Here is a 26017-nt window from a genome sequence, read left to right as displayed (position 1 = left end):
GATCAATGAAATAGAGCTCAGAGTCCAGAGATAAATCTATACTTCAATGGCCAATTAATTTTCAACAAGAAGCCAAGACCATTATATGGGGGACAGAATAGTCTCTTCATCAAATGGTGCTGGGAAATGCAAAACAATGTCAGTGGACTCCCACCTCACACCATAGCAAAAATTAACTCACAATGGATCAAAGATCTAAATATAAGAGTTAAAACTTTGAAAAAACATGGGACTGCATCTCCACGACTTCAGATTTTGCCATGGTTTTAGATATGACACCAAAAGCAACCACAGAAAAAACAGATAAATTGAACTTCAACAAAAATGAAAACTTTTGTGAATGAAAGGACACTATCAAGAAAGTAAAAAAACAACCCACACAAATGGGAGAAAATATTGCAATTCTGATAAGGGTCTGGTATCCAGAATATATATACAACTCAACAACAAAAGATAAACAGCCCAATTAAAAAACAAAATAACAAGTGTCGGCAAGAATGTGTAGTAGTTGGAACTCTCATACATTGCGGATGGGAGTGTAAAATGGCACGGCTGTAGAGAAGAAGTCTGGCAGTTCCTCAAAAAGCTAAACATAGAGATTTCATGCAACCCAGCAATTTTTCTCCTGAGTATATATCCAAGAGAAATGAAAACACATGCACACAAAAAGTTTTATGGGAATGTTCATAGCAGCATTATTCATAAGAGCCAAAAAGTGGAAATAACCCAAAAGTCCATCAACTGAAGAATGGATAAACAAAAGTGCTTCATCCATATAATGGAATACTATTCAATAATATAAAGGAATGAGATACTGGTACATGCTGAATGGTACATGCTGTTACATGTTGGTGCAACATGGATGAACCCTGAAAATATTACTCTAAGTGAAAGAAGTAATGCACAAGAGGCCATTTATATGAATGCAGACTAGGCCTATCCATAAAGACAGAGAGTAGTTTGTCTAGTGGTTCCCAGGGGCTGGTGGAAGGGAGAAAAGGGAAATGGGAAATGACTGCTAATAGATATGGGAGTACTTTTGGGGGAGATGAAAATATTCTGGCATTAGATAATGGTGATAGTTGCAGAACTGTGAGAACATACTAATAGCTACTGAACAATACATTTTAAAAGAGAAGATTTTATGATACGTGAATTTTATTTCAAAAAAAAAGTGCTATTTAAAAAAAAAAAAACGGTGTGGTCTCTGAAGTCAGCCTCCTTGGGTTTGTAATCCTAGCTCTGCCACTTACTGGTTGGGTGACCATCGTCACTTACTGTGCCATTTATACCCAAAGAAACTGTTAAAAGTTTCTGTTATACAAAACTTCTGTCGTACTAAAGTTTTAAGTTATAACTGTTATAAGGATTTAACAGTGAAATCCTCATAAGGTCTGTTATAAGGATTTCAGTGAGTAATACATGTCACACACTCAGATCAGAGCCTGGCACAAAGCATTCCATAAATATTAGTTATTTTTATTCTTTGGAGTTGCAGATAACTTTTTAAATCCCCGCCTCCCTTTTTTTTCCAAAGATGATGATGTAATGTCCCTAAGTATATTCTTAGTTCTTCAATCACAGATCTCAAGATCTAGCTCGGGATGACTTTCCTAAAAACACTTTGGCTGACAGAAATGTGGTTAACAAGATAATCTGGGAAGAAATATCTTTAGAAATTGTGAAGAATTGGTATTTTCCATGCACCGTGGGATAATTTTGAAAACTTTTAATTTTGTAAGCATCTTAAGGCAGTTGGATCTATAGTCCATTTTTTTTGTACTCTTTAATTTGGAATTCATTTTTGGATAATTCTATTGTGTTTTCACAGACCTTGATTAAAACTTAAGAGAATATATAACAATACAAAAGTCTAACAAAAGAGCACTAGCAGGAACACAGTGTCTGAAACAACATACAAGGTAGAACTGCCTAAATTTTAAAAATATGTCTACAATGTGCAAACCCCCGCACCAGGCATAGTGATAATTAAGATTGGCAGCTGCATTACATTCCAGGGCAGGTTTCAGGTGTGAAGGCTGGGTGATTTCTACTCTAAAATTTGCTTTGAAAGACTTTTAAATCTCAATACTACTCTTTGCAGCAAAAAGATTTTATGTTTTTACATTTGCAGTTTAAAAAGCAAAACAAAACAATAACAACTGTAACTTTTTCAATAAGTACTGAAAGAAGTTTGAATCTTTTTTTTTCCCTTGGGGCTAGCCCAACTTGCAGAAATTTACTGTGATGCCTTTGACTCCTGTTTCTTTTCTTCCTGGGAAGCTGAAGTGAAGCCAGCTTGCAAAGGAGCATCCCTGTGTGGATGAAGGGATCAGGCCCTCAGATAAAGTGGCAGAATCTAGCAAACACTGGAGGAAAGCCCTGGCTTGAAGAACAGTGAACCTGATTTTAAAAATATGTATATATTTTTGGAGCTGAAAAAGTTTCTATAGCTCAAGACAAAGCTTAAATTTACATATGAGAAAATTAAGGCCCAGAGAAGTTGAGTAACTTGCCCAAAGTCATCCATCTCATCGGGGCAGAACTAATCATATGACTTGCACATGGAGAAAAAAGAGAGAGGAGAAAAGAACGACCAGAACAGTTTGGCTTGGTTAGACATTTTGTCATGAAAAGCAAAAAATGAAACTTGTGATTTCTTTCCACTTGGATCAGTGACTAATTCTTAGATTGCCATAACTTTGAACTGAAACAGATAAAAAAAATTTGCTAGTTCACAAATCTTTTTAAAACTTAGATTGAAAAAGTGACTTAAACCACATCTACTTAATTTCAAATGAAAAGACGATGAAGGAAATATTCTTGTTAATTGTTTTGGCACTCACAGTTTAACGCTTATCTTTAGTGTCATAAAAAATATTTAAAATCTTGAATTAGGCTGTTTCTAGGTTTGTCAAGCAGATGGGATCAGCTTCTGGGACACTGTTCATGTATGTTCTGCCCACTTCTCTCCACATCCCAGAGGGCTTAAAAAAGCAGGCTTCCCCATCCCACCTCCAACTGCCTTCCTCTGGGCCTGTGAGTGGGATCGCAAAGGGGCACGTGAGGGGCATGGTTTAGGAGCTGGACAAAAGGAAATCTGGGTGTCGGTAGTCAGAGGGAGTCAGTACAAAGAGGGAGTCTGGAAGACAGTGGACTCTTTGATCCTCTAACACCAAGAGAGCAGCAAGAGGGGAGTGTACCTTAAAGGAGACAGGTCCCAGGATGGGATGGCACCTGCCTCGGCTCTAGAGGGCAGGGAATCAGGGAGAGATGACCCAACCCTCCAGGAGGGCCAGGCAAAGAAAGAGCCAGGTGTTTTCCTTCCTGTAGCTGGATCCTGAGTCAAGATAAGTTTCAATATTCAACAACAGTAGTCAGAATAATGCACGATATCTCTGGATGAAATCCTGAGCCTTTTACCTGGTCCTTGAAGCAGACCTATCTTTGGCTGCCTCATTTCAATCTCTTGGACTTTTATGGATATAGCTGCAGGTTTCATCCGGGGGCCAAGGACATTTCCCAGCCGTTCCATTTTTGAACAGCTCAGCCAGGCGAGATTTCAGGGAGAAGATCTGCTCTGCCTCCGTCGCCGTTTGCCACGGGAGAAGCCTTTCCCTTTTTCCTGGGCTGAGGATGGAAGTTCTTTCTTCTTGTTCTCCTTGCTCTAGATAACCTTGTACTTTTTATAGTGTTGTATTTGTGATTGTCTCATCCACCGACATTGGCTGGGGCTTTTCAAGGGCAGAGACCCTGATTTGTTTCTCTCTGAATCTTTAGCATTTGGTGTTAGAACACAGTAGCACCCCGTAAGTGTTGAGTGATTAAACAGTATTTATCCCGTTAAACAAGCGTGTTAAAAATTCCAGCCAATGCTATTTATGAAGTGCCTGCCCTGTGCCCTGCACTCTGTGCCATGAGGGTGAAACAAAATAGAGACGAGATTGCTCCCCCAAGCAGGGGTTGCATTCGGTGGGGATAAACCAGACGTGCAAATCTGCACCAGAATCATCACCAGCGACTTCGTCCTCTGCAGCAAAAGGACAAAGGGCAAGCGCTTTCATTTAGAAAGAAAGAAGCCTTCCACTGAAATACATTTCACGACCCTAATAAATGCCACCGTCTCTTCCTTTTAAAATTGTTTCCATTTCTGCTGTGACCTTTGATAATGAGGTGACTCAAACCGAGCCAATCCAAGGTGAGACCTAATCTTGATTATCCCCTTCTTCTCCCTCCTCATGTCCCGATTTGCTGCTTTTGACTGCAGCAAACCCTGAGCAAGCATCTGCAGGACACTGTCTGCAGTGATCCAGAGATGCATCCTGGAGGTTTCACATAACTCAGAGCCTGTGGGCACCCTGGGGATATGCTCACGTTGCTCCTTCCAGGATCTGTTTCCTGGCATTGCCCACTCGGAATTTCATTTACTGCTCTGAGGCTCAATTAGTCTGCTCAGCAATGCCCTCTGACGTCCCGGCCCTCCCTCTCCTGAGTCACTAAGGGGCCGGGGTCTTTCCCTCTGGCCTCATGGCCAGTCTGTCTGCCCTGTGCAGAGACGGGACCCATGCCAGGGACAAAGACCGAGGGAAGGTCCCACATGCAGGGATCTAAGGCGGCAAACCAGGGAGTCCAGGGAGTGGGCAGATAAGCAGTCCTTGACGATCTGCTGCAGTAAGGGGAGAAAAGCCTGAGAAAGAGGGGAAACCCCCCATTTCTCTCTCTTGGCTCTGGCGTGTATTTAGCCACTCTTGCTCTCTTCCCTCTGAACCCCTCCTGGCTTGCTCATTTCTCCTCGTGGCATGCTGAGACTTGGCTGAGTCACAGAAAAGAGGAGGCTGTGGGTAACTGAGCCTTAACGGGACAAATTAATTCACTGCAAACTGTGTACCACTGGGGGCTAAATGGTGAAGAGATGGAGGAGGCACAAGCAAGAGAATGGCAAGTTGGATTAAATCAAAGACGCTTGTAGAGGGATGGACACTCTGAGTGAGATTTACAGGAGGAAGGGTATCTGGGGCTGCAAAGAGGAGAGGGGCAGGGTGAGGAGAGTAGGAACCACACAAACCAGGAGGGAGGAAAGCAGGCTGGGGGCAGGTGTATTTGACTGGATCTGTGGAGGGAAGTTTGTTACCTGGGATCACCTCACCATCACACCAGGATACCCCGGAAAGTATAACTTGCTAAGAGTTTCCTTATTCTACTGATGGGGCCACTGAAGCCCAGAGAGGTGAAGTCATTTTCTCAAGGCCACACAGCAAGCACCTGCCCAAACCAAAGCTTGACGCGGGGTGACACAGGGTATACCCAGGGACAGACACCTCCCCAACTTCCTCAATCAAGAAGGGACTTAAGGACACAACTGGTTTCCTGTAACATCTATAGTTTCTAAGGCAGGCCACTGTTTGCACTGAGGAAGTGCACACTCCCACTTGTATTTTAAAAATACCCCCACTGTCGCTTCAGTGGCCTTCATTGTGCTTCGATAGGGTGCAGCATATTGCCTGTATGAAACTCTGCCACTCCAAGCTCTGGCTGTGCAACTAAGAATGAAGGCAGCCATAGCAGCTCACATGCACTAGACCCCTGCTAGGCTTGGCTCTGTGCTGAAGGACATTTATGGAGGAAAGAGACACACAGAGAAGTTGTGCCTTGTCCAAGGTCACACAGCTGGTGAGAGACAGAGCCAGGACTTGAAGCCACACACTGGATGACCATTTTCATCACCGCTCTGGAATGCTTGGGTGTGTTGGTCATTCAGCTAGTCAGCAAATATTGAAAACCTACTGTGTGCCAAGCAGGGGGAGGGAACAGGGGCTGAGGGCAGTGGGTCGGGCAGTGGTCCCAGACCTGGGGTGCTGGGATATTTGAGGAAGGCACTTAAGGCCCCAGGGGGTGTTGGAGACAAGGAAAGAAATTCGATCAGGGAGCTGATCCTGACCCTTGCAGGGGTTACCCAAAGCAAGATCTAAGGGCTTTACAATTTTTCATCAAATTTGTTTAGGGCCTCAAGGGATGATTTGTGTGGTGTGCAAAGGGGATTTATGATGGGTAGGGGATATTTGGATCAAGAGGCAGGGAGGAGTAAGTATGAATTGCAATTGGTTGCAAAGCATTGTGAATGCAAGTGTGTGTGTGTGTGTGTGTGTGTGTGTGTGTGTGTAAGAGACGTGGAGAGGAGAACCCCAAACAGTTCTCATTTTTCTATTTTAGATGGTTGCAACAGGGTTTGGGGGCAGCTACTTTGGTCTGTGTTCTCTCATTCCTCATAGACTCAGGGCCACTCTCCTGTAATTCCCCAGGGCTTAGATGGTTCTTTAAATTCCTGTTCAATTTGCAGAGGTGAGTTTGACTCTTGCCCAAATTCTCCTGCTTAGCACAAGCTCAGCTCATTCCCTTCAAATGAACTGCACCATGTTTTATTCATAATAGCATTTTGCTACTAGTTCAGCGATTTCCTCCTTTCAACAGTCTCAAATGAGTGGTTACTGGTACTAGCGAGATAATACAGTTCCTACCACCCTGATTCATTCCTGTAACATGGGGGAGTTAGGGCACTTCTCACTTTTAATTTCTCTTAAAATGCACTTATAACTTCCTGCCATCCCCATCTGGATGACTTTACAACTGACTGTTTTTGCTTTATTATTTGTAAAGAACAACCCTGTGAGACATACTTTTGGCTGGGAAATTCCACCTATTTCAGGGCTTGCAGCAGATGAAATGATGCCCCGATCTCCTCCAATATAGACCTTTGGAATTATTCTTTCGATGTGAGCTCTAAGGATTTTTCCCTTCTTTTTGGTGTATTGTTTTGGACTGAGGGGGTCGCTGGAATAAATGACATTTCTCTGGGATAGCCGGCTTGAGACGAATCAGCTCGAGGCAATGACAGAACCCAGGAGGCTGGGATTTGGTATCAATTCCAACTCTCCTATTGTTATCTCTGAATGAAAGGTGAAGGCACAAATCAAGGAGAACAGCATCTTTATGTTCAAAGGGCAACCACACATTGGGGTCAGGGCTAAAGGTCAGAGGCCCTTGGGCTCTATTCCCGGCTACCCAGACGTGTGACCGTGAACAACTTAATTCAACCTCTCTGGACCTCGGTTTCCTCATCTGTAAAATGGAAATATTAACAACAGTCACCTGATAAAATTGTTAAAAAATTAAATAAGACCATGCATACTCAGCCTCTACATAGCACTTTTTTAATAAGTGTTCTCCTTATTGCTCTTTGGACAATGACATAGAGAACTTGGCTCTATCATCGGTCCGTCATCCATAATGCTAATACACTAAGGTAGAGAGGAACTAGTATAGACTTATCAAGCAGCTGAAACAATGGCCTTTTCTTGATAGCTGCTATTGTAATGGAGTGACTGATCTTTACTACTAGGAAACCAAGCTGTCTGTTCAGTAACATTTCTAATTCATTAGCTAAAAACGTTCTCTGGTAATCAGACATTTCTGCTTATGGTATCAAACAGTCCTTAAAATAGAAAAGAAACAAACATTTGATCAAGGCTGTCTGGTGGTATAGGTGTAATGCCACTTTAATTCGATATCAGCAAATGCCCTTGTAAATCCAACTCACCACACTGAATCCTTTGTGAGTTTGGAGTTCACCTTCCCGTCTTCTTCCAGGAAGACATCCATCTGCAAATTGGCATCGTTATCGTGAGCTGAGAAATAATTGGTAATGACCCTGGCTGGTATCCCCAGGCATCGCAAAACTGCAGGGAAGAAAGACAGGCCATTACCAGAATTGAATACCTAGTGAAAAATTCCTTCTCGGAAAGGAATTCCCTCTTTTTCAACATGAAAAGCCCTTTTGCACAGTTGTCCTCAAATGGTCCATATCCAAGAAGGGAGTCTGTTCTAAAGCAAGGGGGTGGCAGAGACAAACCTTCGAGTGTGATTCTTCAAAACTATAGTTGACTCCAAATGAAGTCAACTGGAATAGAATCCCAATGAAAGGGTTCCAGTTGTTTAGTTTCTAATCATACAATAATCAAAGTGATATTATTTTAGTCCAGCTAATGAGGCTATGTTTTCAAAAATAACAATTAAAAAAAAAAACAAAACAGCTAGTAGGAAATTAGGAACTTACAAAGTGAGTCCTCAGAGGGTTTTGCTTCCCTGGCTGGAACTTACTCTGTGTCACTCGGTGGACGGTGACACCACAGATTCATTTTAATTGTTAGATAATAAATTACCTGGATGCTTCTCTTGCCATATGTACCTATTGATTAAACTTAATTCAAATGCCCTCCCTGGCTCCCAAGTCTCCTGCCATCAGGACTCATTGAAAATAATTTAGCTGACAATTTTAAGATTAATGACCTGGCTTGCTGCTTCTTTTTTTTCTTTCTCAGAATAGTTTAGCATTTTTAACCAAAGACTATCCACCTTCAAGAGAATAACCTTGGAAGTAAGCAATGGAGTCTTCTGGAGACTCACGTGACTTAATTGTAACACCCCAAATAGTGATGGCCTCCACCCCCAGCCTCCCCACTCTCCTCTTCCTCTCTCTCTGGATTAGCAGCCCCTATTCACGCCACAGTTTACCAATAAAATAACTGGCATTCTAACTCTACTTCTGGCTTAACGCTGATTCACAGGATCACAGATGCAGAACCGTGACGCCTGAGTGTTTCTTACTCATCCTGAGAAGGTAGGTGAGGCCTGACTTGGAGCTCCAGTACCTGCTTCCCTCCACATTCCTCTTCAGGATTACTCTCCTTACAACTTCTCCACAGGGTGCTTCTGCCTTTTAAAAAATTACCATCCAAGCCTGTCTTCAGGTATTAATCTGATGACCCCTTTATATAAAAGGCATAAGTGGATGTCAGGTGTTTGCTTTCTTACCTGGTTCTAATTGCAAAGGAAAAACACTGGGAAGGTGAAACTTCAGGCAGGGGTGAACTTGGCTGGGGAGGTGGAGGGTCCTTTTTGTTTTTCTGAAATCATTTCACTACAGTGAAATCTTGCTTGAGAGGTTTGAGCAAGGGCAACTTCCTACACACTTTCGTCTTCCATGAAGTTCAGGCTTCCATCTAGAACTTCAAAGACCAGCGCTTCTAGGAGACTGATATTTTTGGCCTTTATTGCTCCCAGGAAATCTATTTTCCTTGAACTCTTGGCTATACTCAAATGGCTAAGAAAATAATTTTATTCTATTTGATGCCTTGGGGGGGGAATAAAACAAAACTTGATTCCTTTGCTCTGGGTTCACTGACTAATTCTTAAGACTGTTGCAGCTTTGAGCTGAAACTGATAGGTTTTGCCATAGTTTTCAAAAGTGGCCTCACCCTGACCTCCAGCCCCTAATTAGTTTTTCTGATTTTAAAAAAAATGTTAACTAGGTAAAATATTCTTTATTAATGTGCAGGTAGACAGGAAACTCAGACTTGAGCTTAACATTTTCTCTGAGGCTGTAGAAACGGTACACGAATGAAAATCATTACCGATGATGAAGACATACTGAGATAAACGTATTTTTTAAAATATTCACTGAATTAACTATAATGTCATCTGGGCCTAGAGAGGCAAATGCCATTTTGAAAAATGATGCACGAGGCTGAAGAGAACAACTCTTTTCCCATAAGTTTCCCTTTATAGATTGCATGTTGGATGGATTAAAGGCCAGAAGGCAAACTGGAGAGGAATGGGTTGTTCATTAAGTTCTGACGTCTAATTGTTCAGAGGCATCGAGACCCACTTATGGAAAAATGGAAATGAGACCAACTGTTGTGATCCCGTCCATAAAAATTAAGTAGATATATTTATAAAAATCTCAATAATACACAATAAGCAAAGAAGCATTTTTATAAAATTTCCTGATAAAAAATAAGCAGTATATGTATTTTCTTATATTTATTATTTAATTTTTTTTAAATTTTAAGTGATTTTTAGAATTGTTTTAAGTTTCATTATTTTAACCTTTTAAAAACAGGGTGATGATACATCCCAAAGTAATTTGGGCACAGAATAAAAATATATTTGCAGGGCCCCCCTATGGAACTGGGGAAAAATGTGGAAATGTTGGACTTCCCCACCTGGGTTATTACTGATATTCTCGTAAACACTGAGGACTAACAATTTAGTGGGATGGGACCTTGATCTCGGGGCTTGCTTTTAAGAAGTTTGTTACTGCGAAGGAGAGGCTAAGCCTACTTATAATTGTGCCTAAGAATCACCCCCAGAGAAACTCTTTGTTGCTCAGATGTGGCCCTCTCTCTCTCTCTCTAACCCAGCTCAGCAGGTGAAATCACTGCCCTCCCCCCTACATGGGACCTGACTCCCAGGGGTGTAAATCTCCCTGGCAACGCAGGATATGACTCCCAGGGATGAATCTGGACCCAGCATCATGGGATTGAGAACATCTTCTTGACCAAAAGGGGGATGCGAATGAAACAAAATAGTTTCAGTGGATGAAAAATTTCAAATGGAGTGGAGATGTCACTCTGGAGGGCATTCTTATGCATTATATAGATATCCCTATTTGAGATTTTAGTGTATTAGAATAGCTAGAAGGAAATACCTGAAACTGTTGAACTACAACCCAGTAGCCTTGATTCTTGAAGATGATTACATAACTTTGTAGCTTACATGATGTGACTGTGTGATTGTGAAAACCTGGTAGCTCACACTCCTTTTATTCAGTGTATGGACAGATGAGTAGAAAAATGGTGACAAAAACTAAATGAAAAATAGGGTGGAATGGGGGAGGATGGAATCTACTGGGTGTTCTTTTTTTATTTTTATTTTTATTCTTATGTGTATTCTTTTTGGAGTAAGGAAAATATTCAAAAATAGATTGGGGTGATGAATGCATAACTATATGACAGTACGGTGAACAGTTGATTGTACACCATGGATAACTGTATGGTATGTGAATATATCTCAATAAAAACTGAATTTAAAATTAAAAAAAAATGGGGTGAGGGTACTGAAAATAAAATGGCTTATCCTTTTCCCCACATCCTTACTTGACCTCTAGGACCCTCCATTTCTCTGCATGTTTAGTGATGGATTATGTGGGAAATAGTCCATCATTCTTTCTATAAAGATTCTGTGGTCAAAAAAGAAAGTATGAACCTATTTGGCCCAGTATCATTTAATTGTGCATTGGCTATCTCCCAGAATGCTCACATAAATTCTATAGAGCCAACAAGGGCTGCTGGCTCTCTTTGCCAGATTTTAGGTAAAATGTCTTGAAATGAAATCTCCTTTACATTAAAAAAAAAAATCACTGGGTTAGATACTTACATGTGTTAAAGACACCAGCGAAAACCCAGCACTGGCCGTAGCGGACTGGAGTCTTGGAACTCTGGTATTCCAAGAGGATGTCAACACTTCCAGTCCAGGCTGATGGGGGCACACCATAGTCATAGGCGTTGTCCCAGGACCCAACGATGACACCTTCATCATCCTTGGCATTCATCTACACCAGGCCATGAGTCATGAGAAGGAAGAAGGGCTGTTTAGATGAGTGTTCTCTAGGCTATGGCAGAGGCACTGTCAGCAGGTAAGCGAAGGCTTTCTGTGCCTTCTGTGCATCCTGCATGATGAAAACTTTCTGCTTCTGTTCACATCACTGTTCTGATATGATGGTGCAATGATGCAATAACTGTGTGCAAGGCTGGCTCTTAAACAGCATTATTATTGTATATTGTACTAAGTTTAAATGGAATTGCAGCTAAGAAGGGCTGTAATATCTTCTCCACAGGATGGGAGAAGATACACATGGGGTGCTTGGTTTGGGCTTCAATTGTGCTGGAGAATTATGTGAGGACAAGCAGAAGACCTATCAAAGAAGAAAGCTCTAGTAGGGATCTTGTCTTGGAAGAGGGAGAATTCAAAACAGAGAAGTGAGGTGAGGACTCAGTGGTCCAATGGGTTTTGACTTTTATGATGAGTGGCAGACTCTGATGAGTTGGAAAAGTTTACAGATGCTGTCTGTAATAAGACCCATTAAGAGTTAATAAGAAAAAGGATTCATATGTGTACCCTACCGAGTTTGCTTCAAAAAAGCTATGTTAAAGGAGTATTTTATATTTGTTTAATTGAAAGTGGTTGAAGTATTATAGTTTTGTTGAAAGACATTTCTATTTATGTAAACAGCCTGGGATATTATGGTTTAAATTTGGGTGAGAGGTACGCAAAGAACGCCACTCTTGAACGCTTATGAAAACCTTGCTACACAGTCTTACTACAGTCATCTGGAAATAGCAGACCTAAAGTGTAGGAACAAAGACCTGCAAGTTGAAACTGTCAACATAGGCTGTGAAGGAACACTGTGGTGGCATTCTGTCATTTTTTCTGGGCACTGATAAATCCACTTCGTGTAACTTATCACATTTTGTCACAGACAGAGGAATGTCTAGGTAAGGAGCAGTGGGAGCTTTTCCAAAAATGGGTACCACATCCCAACAATTTTTGTAGGTTGACATGACAATTGTTCAGGGCTTTGCTTCTCAAAGTGTGGTCCATGGACCAGCAGTATTGACATCCTTGGGAGCTTGTTGGAAATACAGAAGCTCAGGCCTTCTCACCTACTGAATCTGAAGCTGCATGTTAACAAGATCCCCAGTTGATTTGTATGCACATTAGTTTAAGAAGCTTGGTTTTAGCCCATGGGTTCAGTGTATGCTAAAAGCAAGTAAATTGTTACTGGTATTAAGACAGAAAGATGTACAGGTAGGATGCAGGCCCAAAGGAGGGAGTAGTAAGTTCTATCAGTTTGGAGGATGGTGGTGATAGCAGGACTTAACAGAGGTGATGACTTGCAAGCCAGTCTTGAGGGGTTGAGAGCCAGGAAAGACCATCGGCATGGAGGAAAGTGTTTGAATAAGTGCTTGGTGTCATGAAACAACATGGCAGGCTCAAGGACCTGCTAGTAGCTCTGCATGTGTATCCCATAAGTAGGCAATGTGACATGAAATAGAAAGCTCTAGAGGAAGACAGTTAAGATGAGCAAGGACCTTCTACTGTGATGGAAAAACCCTCCACTGAAGTATGATATTTACTGTAGCACTAACTGGCATTTTTCAGAATGTCCTTCTGAGAGTGTTCTCTAAAACATTCAGCTCTATTTAGATCTACTATTTTCCCCCTTCAATGTTGTGCCTTGTCTGGTTAATGTGAAGGAGAGTTTTGGTAACTCAGTTAATTTCTTCAATGTTAAAGAAAAACAAAATGGTGATTCTTTGCAGGTTTCTGAAGGACCTTGTTAAGCTAGATGCAAACTCATGCTTTTGATGTTAACTTTGACTTGGGGCTGTAGCTCTATAAAATGGCTGGTGAAGCCAGGTTTAGCCAACCAGTTGGGCTCTTTTTAAGATCAATATTTCTCATTGCAGTTGTATTGATTATTTAAAAATCTGTGTCTACATAACAATGCCAGAAGAGTGGCTGGTAGGCTATGATGTGTTAGGGTTTTTGTGGGAAGAAAGATTTAGCTTTGAACTCACATTACCTTTCCTTTATCATTGAGAAATAGAATAGGGTTGATGAACTGATATGTAAAAGTTTCTAGACTGTGGTTCTGATGACTGCTTGTTAAAGAGATAGTCATTAATTAGAAGAGCTATACATAGCATATGAACCCAATCAACTAAGGGGAAGAATAAGAAAAAAAAAAACCTCTTTCCTCTACAAATCTTTTAATTGCTAATGCTGGTCTGTTCCCCTGATGCTAAATGAATCACAACTCTCATTTATTAGCATTTGGCCAGATTAGCTACTGTTTTCTAATTAGAATATTGATTTTTGCACATCCCAGACACTGAAAGATATAAATCTTTAGTGACAGATGTAACGGGTTAAAGTAATATCTCCCTCCCTAGAAAACAAGGTGTGTTGGGGGAATACTTCAAGGGCAACACACTCTGGTCCTTTTTCATAACACAACTAGCTATTTGAACACCTTACTGTGAACTCAGACTTTGACCAGTGGTAGAATGAAATGTCTTGGTTTGTAGTCACTGGTGCCCAAATAAAGTATAAGCCTACACATATGGACAAGGAGCATTATTCAATTTCATTAAGGTCACACTAAATTTCCCTCCCCAAATTCTTACAGAATTGGAAAAATGAAACACAGAAAGTGACCTTAGTGGCATAACATAATGCAATGAACTTCAAAACCTGGTGCCAAGGAAAGATACGGTAATTATGGAATGGAGCAGAGAGGGCAGTATGCCTCAGTTCCTAACCCAACCAGCACCTCTTCAGAAGTCCTGCTGAAAGTTAAACAAAATCCTGAGATTTCTCATTTATATTTCAAAATAGGGAAAGAAACAAACAGAATTAAAATTTTAATCTTTTTCTCATTCTAACCAGAATAGTGGGAAAAATTACTGTGGTGAAATGGATGTAAAGGGGTCTGCACCTCTAAAAAGATAGGAATTCTGGAACTATAATGAGAAAATAATATACAGCCTGAGGGTATTTCTCCATGGGAAAGATACACCTCCAATTCAGCAGAGTGGGTTCTACAATGAGAAAATTAGAATGTTAGAAGAAAGAATAGAACCCAAGTATTCTAAAAGAGACTGCCCATCTCCAGGGTAACCCCTTTCTCTACTCTGATCTCTCTCAGGGTACCCAGAGAGTAGATAGAATGAAATACAGAACTCAACTTGTAGTTTAGAGGAGTAAGCAAACTGATCACATATTAAGAAGAGAGTCAATATTTCATTTATATTATATTACAGCAACTAGAACACCTGGGAAAGAACTATGCAAGTTTGAGCATGAATAAAAGAAAAAGAAGCAGAGAGAGAGAGAGAAAGAAGAGAGAGAAAGGAGAGGGGAAGACAGAGGGGGGCGAGGAGAGAGACAGAGAGACAGAGAGAACATCATGACAAATATTAAAGTCATACATAGAAGCAAACAAAACTAAGAGACAGAAAGAATTTTCTTACAACCTCACCACCAATGAGTACATCTACTGCCTCAGCCCCTTCAAGCTCAACTCGCAGAAACCCAAGCTCAACGGTACTACCACCAGTCTCAGCACCTGGGGTTCCTGGGCTGGCCCCAACCATGACAAGTTCAGTGCCATGAAGCATGAGCAGGGCATGGGCTGCTGGCAGGACCCCGACCGCTCCACACTGTGCGGTTGCTGTGCAGCAAGGAGAGGGAGCATGATGGAGCCCAGTGGCTGTGAGTACCTCATGGAGCTGATGACGTGGGCCACCTGCCCCGAGCCCACCAATGAGGACCACAAGGAGCTCTAGGTGCAGAAGGGGATGGGAGGTGGCATCCCACTATCCCCACCTGGTGCCCTCTAACTCCAGGACCTCAAGGCCTGAAACCTCACTCCTGGTGGTGTCTCTGGCCTGTGCCCCTTCGGGTCCCCCTTCTCCCTGCTCCTACCTGGAGAGTAGGAACAACAGGGGGGTGGGGGCTCCTGCAGGTCCAAGCCACCTTCCCAGGCCCCAGAGGACTCCAAAGATGGAATAAAGGTGCTTGCCTTCACTGAGCACCCCCCTTCCCAGTGGTTGCCCTCCTTCCCACCCCTCTGCCCAGGAGATCCGCCTCCCCTCCTGGCAGAGCAAGTGACATGACTTGTGACCCGGAAACAATCAATGTGGACACCCCAGCCCCCCCCAAATCACATCATTTCAGAACAAATAATAAGTTAGAAACCACAAGGAACAGAATAGACACTGCTGAAAATAAAATTATTGACAAGGAAAAAATGCTTGAGATAATCAAAGAAAATCTTAGTGCAAAAGACAAATGAAATTATTTAGAGAGAAGCTAATAGTTATGGAAGACAAAGATGATACAACATAAGGATAATTAGTGCCCTTAAAGCAGAGAACCCAATCAATGAAACAGAAGATACATTCATGACATAATGTAAGAAAATTTTATTTAAGCAAGGAAAAACTGAATCTGTTAGTAAAACAACAATCTGTGCTCAGGATAATTTGATGAGAATACCCATTGACTAGACATAGCTTAATTAAGCTATTGAACTTTAGTAGAAAGAAATAACTAGTCATCCAGACCCAAAATGCAAATTAGCAACAAGGGAGGGGCAGAATATCAGGCTGCCTTCAGATTTCCCCATCGCATCATTCAATGGGCAATACAGATGATCAATATTTACATAATACTGAGAAAAAGAAAGAGTGACCTAAGACTATCACACCCAACTAAGATATGGTGCAAATATAAAAGCAACCAGCCCACATTTTCAAACAGGAAAGAATTTAGGAAATATATCTGAACCAAACTACTTGAAGAATGATATCAATATAATTAAGGGTGAATCAAATAAAGAACCCAGGAACAGAAATTCTTTGAGTAAATGATTCAGTAGTGAGAAAAATACATATAAATTTTTAAAACTTTGGGAATTATAGTTATATAATGAATATGAATTATAAAACATGATAATGTAAAAATAATAATCACTTTACAAAAAATTAGACATGAGAGAGAGGAAAGAGGAGAGGAAGAATGAAAGTGTTAATGCTTAAATGTGTTGATTTTTCATAGCTAATTGACACCATCTAAAATTAAAATGTAATTTAAAAATACATAATTACTTCAATCTTTCAATCTCTTAACAATCTTAGAGGGATTTCTCAGGAAATAATATCTCTTGTAGAGAAGAAACATTTATGCATTTGAAGTTTAACAATTTCTTCTGTTGCAATTCAATTTTTTATGTTAAAATTTAATGTCAGTAAATTAAGTAAAATTAAATAAAATTTAAAATTAAATACAATTTATGTACAAATAAATGTATCCTTTTAAGTTAAATAGCGCAACACCACTTGGCATAAATACAAATGAATAGATCTGTGGAATATAATAGAGAGCACAGAAATAGACCCACACAAATAGAGTTAACTGACTTTTGACAAAGTTTGTTGACAAAGTATTTTCAACAAATAGTGCCAGAACAATTGGATATTCATATGCAAAAAATAAACTTTTATTGATATCTTGCATCATATACAAAAATTAACTCAAAATGGATCATACATATAAATATAAAACCTAAAACTATAAAACTTCTAGAAGAATACATAGAAGAAAACCTGCATGACTTTGGGTTAGGAAAGATTACTTGCATAAAACAAAAATATGATCCATAAAGGAAAATATTTATAAATTAGACTTCATCAAAATTTAAGAATATTTGCTCTTTAAAAGACACTGTTAAGAAAATGAAAAGATAGGCCACAATTTGGGAGAAAATCTGTGTAAATCAGAAGTCTGATATAGGACCTGTATCCAGTGTATGTAAAGAGCTATCAAAACTCAATAATAAGAAAACACACAGCAAAATTTAAAACATAGGCAAAAGATTTGAACAGATATTCCATTAAAGTAGATAGGTGGATGGCAAGCACAACAAAAGATGCTCGACATCATTAATCAATGGGGAAATGCAAATTAAAATCACAATGAGATTACTACTATATACCTACTAGAAACTCTATAATTAAAAAGACAGGCCGTACCAAGTGTTGGAGAGGATATGGAAGATCAGGGAATGTAAAATGGGCAACCACTTTGGAAAACACTTAGAAGTTTCTTAAAAATTTAAACATATGTCTAACATATGACCCAGCCTAAGTGAAATAAAAACATAAATATACAACACTCTCTCTGAAAAAGCCCAAACTGGAAACAGCCATTTACTTGTTTACAATGCTATCGACAAGTAAATGGCTAAACAAATTGTGTTCCTCCTTTTTACTCTGAAGTAAAAAGGAATGAGCTACTGAAACAAGTGACAGCATGCATGACTCTTAAAAGAAGAGAAAGAAGCATGAAAAAAGTCAGACAAAAACAGATTACATTCTATATGATTCCAATTTCTAGATTCCAAATTCTAGAAATGCAAACTAATGTATAGTGACAGAAAGCAAAGAAGTGATTGTCTGGGGATGGGAAGGCAGGCAGAGAGGAGTTACAAGGAGAAATTAAAAAGTAAATTTCTGGGTGTGCTGAGAATGTTCACTATTTTGATTGTGGTGATGGTTTGATGGGTGCTGTGTCAAAATTTATCAAATTGTACACTTTAAATCTTTGTAATTTATTTTATGCAAATTTTATCTCAATAAAGCTGTATGAGCAAATGTAATATTTTAAATTAAACTCGCATCAATGGTATAGTTATTTATTATTTTAGAAAATATATCTATTTAAATATCTATTATATAGCTAGTTGGAAAAATATTTATCAAATATTAATAATGATTATTTCCAGGTGGTGAAATTTGGGGTGATTTTTTAGAGGGGGAGTTTTTAAAATTTTCATCTTTAAACTTTTCTGTCTGAATTAATTTTAGGCAGCAGTATCATTTTTTTTTTTCTTTTACAAAAAATCTTGTAAAAATAGACTGGAAGCAGATATGCCAAGATGCTGTGCTTAATTCTTGCAGTGAGAATATATATAATTATTATTTGCTTCTTTATACATTTTTAAATTAATAGACTTTATTTTTAGAACAGTTTCGACTTACAGAAAAATTGAGCAAAAAGTGTACAATTTCCATATACCTCCCTTCTGTATCTACTCCCCCAGCCCTGGGTTTTCCCTATTCTTAGCATCTGGCATTAGTGTGGTCATTTGTTACAATCGATACACCAATATTGATACATTATTTATTAACTACAGCCCATAGTTAACATTAAGGTTCACTTTTTGTGTTGAACAGTTTTCTGACTTCTGACAGATGCATAATGCCAGGCATCCACCATGCTCCGCCTATTTTATACTTTAAAATTCCTCCTAATATTTACCCTACTGGTTAGAATAGTCAAAATTCCTTTTGTGTGTCAGAGAGGTGCCTGATAGATGGGTAGCCTCTGTGGTTTCAGGCTAGGCTTGTTGAACAAGGGGAGAGCAAGGACAAGGCTCTTTGGGGGCTGGAAGGAAAGTGGTCTGAGCATCGAGGAGGTGACCATCAGGGAGTGGAGAACGGTGGCAAATCCACTCAGGAAATGCAGTGCCTTTGGGGTAGGAGATCTTTTAAAGGGGACTGGGCATGAGGATTGGGCTGGACTTGGCTCTGTGGGAGTGGAGGTGCAGCAGGGCTATCTGCTATGACCTGCAGACTAGGATCAAAAGCCACACTGGGGCAACCTCCACCCTAGGAGACAGAATAAGTCCTGGTGCTTGTGTAATTCAAGGGATGGACAGAGAGCACTCAGGCATGACGGCTACTGAACTCTCCAGTCCTGTTCATAGGGGCTTGAGTAGACTTTTTAACTTGGTACATTTCAAGAAATCATAAGAAATGTTACGTTTGTCTGATTTTTCAATTTCTTATGACATATATCTTTACATTTTATTGTAGTTAGTATTTTTTCTGTTTCTTTAAAAATACATAAAGGTATTTTTCTCCCATATGCACGTTTTATGGGTCTGTGATTGAAATGACTTCTCTCTGTTGTAAACCTATTATATTCTTTTAAAATATGTTCTTTAAAATTATGTTCTCATAAAGGCTAGGACTTCTGAAACTCTTAGAAAACCGTTTTATACCTAATCCAGTTTTAGACTTCTGGATATAAATTTTGGGTAACATGAGCTAGCTTCAAAGGCAGAGAGTTATGTTTCAGAAGGAAAAGAATGATTCCTTGTATAAGATCTTTTCCAGGTATTGTCCACCCCAGCACCAGCTATGTCTGTTGATGATCAATCTTAATCATAGGAGTGTCCCATGGTGCTCAAGGATACTGAAGATGGAGTTTTCTTAGATCGTTCCATGGGCAGCCCTCCCAGCAAATACACAAGAGAGAAAATTACTACGGTAGCAATACTTCTATTTCCTCCCTTACCTGGCTTCTTATCCTTGATCCCTTCTGGGCCTCCGTAACACTTGAGCCCAAGGAAAAGAAAGTCATTCACCATCTCCATTGCTTTCCTTAGTGGTAGGTTTAACAATAAGCTGTTTCCTGCCTTGGTGCTACTGAAAACGTTATTCTCTCTTCCTGGCATGCCTTTCCCTCTCAAACTCCTTCTTTACCTGGTGAATGTCAACAGATCCTTTGAAACTCAGCTGGCTTCACTCTGGAAATCTTTACCTACCACTTTGATTCAAATGTCCTTACTCTGCGTTCACATACTGACCTTAGCTTGGTGCTATCTTCCCATTCATCACATAGCATTGTGTCATTGACTTAATTGTCTGTCTTCCCATTACCAGAATGTGGGTTCCCAGAGGGAAGGCACAATATTGCTTTGCCTTTGCATTCCCCGTGCTAGCGTGGAATGGGCACTCAATAAGTTCTGTCGAGGCGGGGCAAGATGGCTGAGTGGTGAGGAGCAGAATTTCGTCTCTCCCCTAGAGCAGCTGGCAATTACCCAAGAACTATATGAAACAGTGTTTTCGGGGTCTCCAGTAACCAGTCACACATTGGACACAAGTTTGGAATTGGAGGAAAAGCTGAGATCGCAGCGAACATTGTAAGTTCCCCGGACCAGGGGTCTGGCGCCCCTCCCCACCCAGACCTCACAGACTCTCTTGCTGCCGGCTCCCTGAAAGGGGGGGAAAAAAAAAAACAAAAAACAGCAATCTGCTGAGGGCAAGAAGGGAGGCTCAACCCAGCCTCAACTGCAGAATTAATTAACAAATTAATTAACTAACTTTGGGAGCTGGGGTGCTAAAGAAGGGCTGGACTCTGAGAAGTGGGGGCGCGTAAAAGCGGGCACCCATTCCCAGACTCCAAAAAAGCCATTTTTTTTCCTCTACATTTTGTCCCTTCTGGCTTCTCACTGATCCCTTACCTTTTTGCATTTCAATAGCCCCTGGCAGGGGTGGAACTGAAGTGGTTGGAGAGTAATTATCAGACAATAGCCCAAAGCATATCTTTAAATGCTCTATTCTGACACTGACAAAACTTCCAGGCTGGGGAAAGACTTTTAAAAGAGACTCTTTTTTTTTTTTTTTTCCTTTTTTCTTTTTCTTGCTTTCTTTTCTACTTTTTTTTTTTTTTAAATCTGAAAGTAATATATGTGGTTATTTTCTATCGGAAAGCCCAGGTTGAGGGACTAGGCTGGGCTTGGGGGAGACAGAGTACCCACAGTGTCTTTGAATTCCGTATTCACTACTGAAGGCCTCCACCCCCGTCTTTAATTGGCAACTCAGGCTGACCAAGGAATCTACCTGGAGAGGCCCCAAAGAGGAGAGAGGAGAAGGGAATAGTGCCCCTGAGAGACAACTGGAGTTCTGAGGACTGGGAGAGTGGAGGAGGTCCAGCTCAACTGGCAGTCCTCCTTCTGGGAATTCAGACCCCAGGGGCTGGAATTCAGATTCTGGCTTCAGTCAGCCACGCCCCTGACAGGATCAGAGTCACCAGGAGAACTAAAGGCTCCACACCTCCTTACACTGGTGGGGGAGCTGCGGGCTGGCCAGCGCCACCTGCTGGACAGGAGAGGAAAAGCACCAATTCTAAAGGTCTCATAGGAGGGTCTCATTCTCAGGAAAACTCCGTACCCTCCTAATGAGACCTGGGCCTCACTACACTGGGAAAATCTGACTAGGGTCGACCATATCTGAGGAGACCCATTCACAAAAAGGTTACATAGAGGCAGAGCAAGAAACAGAAAAAACAAGAGGGGAAAAATTCTGATCAACTAAATAGAACCTAAGTTAGAGGTCTAGAATAAGTTGAACTGAATAACAGAGGCCAGAGAACAAAGCCAACCAACAAGAAAACCACTAGGTAAAAGACAGAAAACAAGCTCCAAAATAAACTAATCAAGAAAATCAGATGCCTAGACGACTTAAGATAACAAGCCATACCAGGAAACACGAAAACATGGACCAGCCAAAAGGAACAAACTAATAGCTCAGCTGAGACACAGGAGTGGAGGCAACTAATGCTAAATAAATTTGATGAAATGAAGGAAGATATAGCAAAAGAGCTGAAGGATATAAAGAAGACACTGGCTGACCATAAAGAAGAATTCATAAACTTAAAAAAACAAATGGCAGAACTCATGGGAATGAAGGCCACAATGGAGGAGATGAAAAACACAATGGAGGGACACAACAGTAGATTTGAACAGGCAGAAGAAAGGATCAGTGAACTGGAAGACAGGTCATTCAAATTCATACACACAAAAGAACAGATGGTGAAAAAAATGGAAAAATATGAGCAGGGTCTTAGGGAGCTGAGTGACAACATGAAACGCACAAATATACGTGTTATGGGTATCCCAGAAGGAGAAAAGAGGGGAAAAGGGGCAGAAAGAGTAACAGAAGACATATTCACTGAAATTTTCCCAACTCTTATAAAAGACAGAAAATTAGAGATTCAAGAAGTACAACGTACCCCAAATAGAATAGATCCCAATAGACCTACTCCAAGACACTTACTGGTCAGATTGTCCAATGTCAAAGACAAAGAGAGGATTCTGAAAGCAGCAAGAGAAAAGCAATCCATCACATACAAGGGAAGGTCAATAAGACTATGTACAGATTTCTCTGCAGAAACCATGGAGGCAAGAAGACAGTGGCATGATATATTTAAGATACTGAAAGAGAAAAACTGTCAACCAAGAATTCTATATCCAGCAAAACTTTCCTTCAAAAATGAGGGAGAGATTAAAACATTTTCAGACAGACAGACACTGAGAGAGTTTGTGAATAAGAGACCGGCACTACAAGAAATACTAAAGGGAGTGCTACAGGCTGATAGGAAAAGACAGGAAAGAGAGAGTTGGAGAAGAGTGCAGAAATGAAGATTATCAGGAAAGGTAAAAGGAGAGGAAAAAATAAGATATGACATATAAATTCCAAAAAACAAAATGGTAGTAGAAAGTACTGCCCTTACAGTAATAATACTACACGTAAATGGATTAAACTCCCCAATAAAAAGACACAGACTGGCAGAATGGATTAAAAAACAGGACCCATCTATATGCTGTCTACAAGAAACTCACTTTAGACACAAGGACAAACATAGACTGAAAGTGAAAGGTTGGAAAAAGATATTTCATGCAAACAACAACCAGAAAAAAGCGGGAGTAGCTATATTAATATCAGACAAGTTAGACTTCAAAAGCAAAACAATTAAAAGAGACAAAGAAGGACACTATATATTAATAAAAGGGTCAATTCATCAAGAAAACATAACAGTCATAAATATTTATGCACCAAATCAGAATGCCCCAAAATTCATGAGGCAAACACTGTGATCACTGAAAGGAGAAATAGATACCTCTACAATAATAGTTGGAGACTTCAATACACCACTCTCATCAATGGAGAGAACATCTAGACAGAGGATCACTAAAGAAACAGAGATGTTGAATTGTATGATAAATGAACTAGACTTGACAGACATTTATAGAACACTACATCCAACAACAGCAGGATACACTTTTTTCTCAAGTGCTCATGGAACATTCTCTAGGATAGACCACATGTTGGGTCACAAAGCAAGTCTCAACAAATTTAAAAATATTGATATTATATAAACACTTTCTCAGACCACAATGGAATGAAGTTGGAAATAAATAAAAGGCAGAAAGTCATAAAATTCAAAAACATATGGAGGCTAAACAACACCCTCTTAGAAAACCAGTGGGTAAAGGAAGAAATTACAAGAGAAATTAGTAAATACCTTGAGGCAAATGACAATGAAAACACAACTTATCAAAACTTATGGGATGCAGCAAAGGTGGTGCTGAGAGGGAAATTTATTGCCCTAAATGCCTATATTAAAAGAGAAGAGAGAGCAAAAATTGAAGAGTTAACTGCTCACCTGGAGGAATTAGAGAAAGAATAGCAAACTAACCCCAAAGCAAGCAGAAGGGAAGAAATAACAAAGATTAGAGCAGAAATAAATGCAATTGAGAACAGGAAAAAAATAGAGAGAATCAACAAAACCAGAAGTTGGTTCTTTGAGAAAATCAATAAAATCGATGGACCACTGGCTAGGCTAACAAAAAAAAAAAGAGAGAGCAGATGCAAATAAATGCAATCAGAAATGGGAAAGGAAATACAACTACCGACCCTGCAGAAATTAAGGAGATAATGAGAAGATACTATGAGCAACTATATGCTAATAAACTAGACAACTTAGATGAAATGGACAACTTCCTAGAAAAGCATAAACAACCAACATGAACTCAAGAAGAAACAGATGACCTCAACAAACCAATCACAAGTAAAGAGATTGAGTCAGTCATCAAAAAGCTCCCAAAAAGGAAAAGCCCAGGACCAGATGGTTTCACATGTGAATTCTACCAAGCATTCAAGAACGAATTAGTACCAATCCTGCTCAATCTCTTCAAAAAAAAAATTGAAGAAGAGGGAAAGCTGCCTAACTCTTTCTATGAAGCCATCATCATCCTAATACCAAAACCAGGCAAAGATACTACAAAAAAAAATTATAGACCAATTTCTTTAATGAATATAGATGTAAAAATCCTCAACAAAATACTCGCAAATAGAACCCAGCAGCACATTAAAAGAATTATACACCACGACCAGGTGGGATTTATTCCAGGTATGCAAGGCTGGTTCAACACAAGAAAATCAATTAATGTAATACACCACATCAATAAATCAAAGCAGAAGAACCACATGATCATCTCGATTGATGCAGAAAAGGCATTTGACAAAATTCAACATCCTTTCCTGATGAAAACACTTCAAAGGATAGGAATAGAAGGGAAATTTTTCAATATGATAAAGGCAATATATGAAAAACCCACAGCTAACATCACACTCAATGGGGAGAGACTGAAAGCTTTTCCTCTAAGATCAGGAACAATACAGGGATGCCCACTATCACCATTGCTATTCAACATTGTGCTGGAAGTTCTAGCTAGAGCAATTAGGCAAGAAAAAGAAATAAAAGGCATCCAAATTGGAGAGGAAGAAGTAAAACTTTCACTGTTTGCAGATGACATAATTCTATATGTAGGTAATCCAGAAAAATCTACAGCAAAGCTACTAGAACTAGTCAATGAATACAGCAAAGTAGCAGGCTACAAGATCAACACGCAAAAATCTGTAGTGTTCCTATACACAAGTAATGTGCAACAAGAGGAGGAAATCAAGAAAAAAAATCCCATTTACAATAGCAACCAAAAGAATCAAGTATTTAGGAATAAACTTAACCAAGGACACAAAAGACCTTTCCATAAAAAACTATAAGAAACTGCTAAAAGAAATTGAACAAGACCTGAAAAAATGGAAGAACATACCGTGTTCATGGATTGGAAGACTAAATATAGTTAAGATGGCAATTTTACCTAAACTGATTTCCAGATTCAATGCAATACCAATTCAAATCCCAACAACTTACTTTACAGAAATAGAAAAACCAATAACTAAATTTATTTGGAAGGGTAAGGTGCCCCGAATAGCCAAAAATGTCTTGAGAAAGAGAAATGAAGTGGGAGGTCTCACACTACCTGACTTTGAAGCATATTACAAAGCTACAGTGCTCAAAACAGCATGGTACTGGCATAAGGACAGATATATGGATCAATGGAATCGAATTGAGTGTTCAGAAGTAGACCCTTACATGTATGGACAACTGATCTTTGATAAGGCAGTGAAGCCGAAGCAACTGGGAAAGAGCAGCCTGTTCAATAAATGGTGTTTGGAGAACTGGATATCCATTTCCAAAAGAATGAAAGAGGATGCCCATCTCATACCTTATACCAAAATTAACTCAAAGTGGATCAAAGACCTAAACATTAGCACCAAGACCATAAAACTCTTAGAAGAAAATGTAGGGCAATATCTTAAAGATCTTGTGAAAGGAGGTGGTTTCTTAGACCTCACACCCAAGGCACGAGCAACCAAAGAACAAATAGACAAATGGGATCTCCTCAAAATTAAACACTTTTGTACATCAAAGGACTTTGTCAGAAAAGTAAAAAGGCAACCTACACAATGGGAGATGATATTTGGAAACCACATATCAGATAAGGGTTTAATGTCCCGAATATATAAAGGAATCGTGCATCTCAATAACAGAAAGACAAACAATCCAATTAAAAAATGGGGAA

The 26017-nt window shown here is 39.8% G+C and overlaps 1 protein-coding gene across 1 annotated transcript in view; it reads right to left on the bottom strand.

The window, feature by feature from the left end:
* The window catches only part of F13A1 (coagulation factor XIII A chain), a 194560-nt gene that overhangs the window by 80075 nt on the left and 88468 nt on the right, over positions 1 to 26017 (bottom strand). The window contains 2 exon segments of the mRNA XM_037844511.1: positions 7595 to 7733; positions 11272 to 11446. Coding sequence (XP_037700439.1) covers positions 7595 to 7733; positions 11272 to 11446 — 314 coding nt within the window.

The sequence above is a fragment of the Choloepus didactylus genome, chromosome 7 (genome assembly GCF_015220235.1).
Source record: "Choloepus didactylus isolate mChoDid1 chromosome 7, mChoDid1.pri, whole genome shotgun sequence".
Taxonomy (NCBI): domain Eukaryota; kingdom Metazoa; phylum Chordata; class Mammalia; order Pilosa; family Megalonychidae; genus Choloepus; species Choloepus didactylus.
This window is presented reverse-complemented; position numbering and strand designations above follow the sequence as displayed.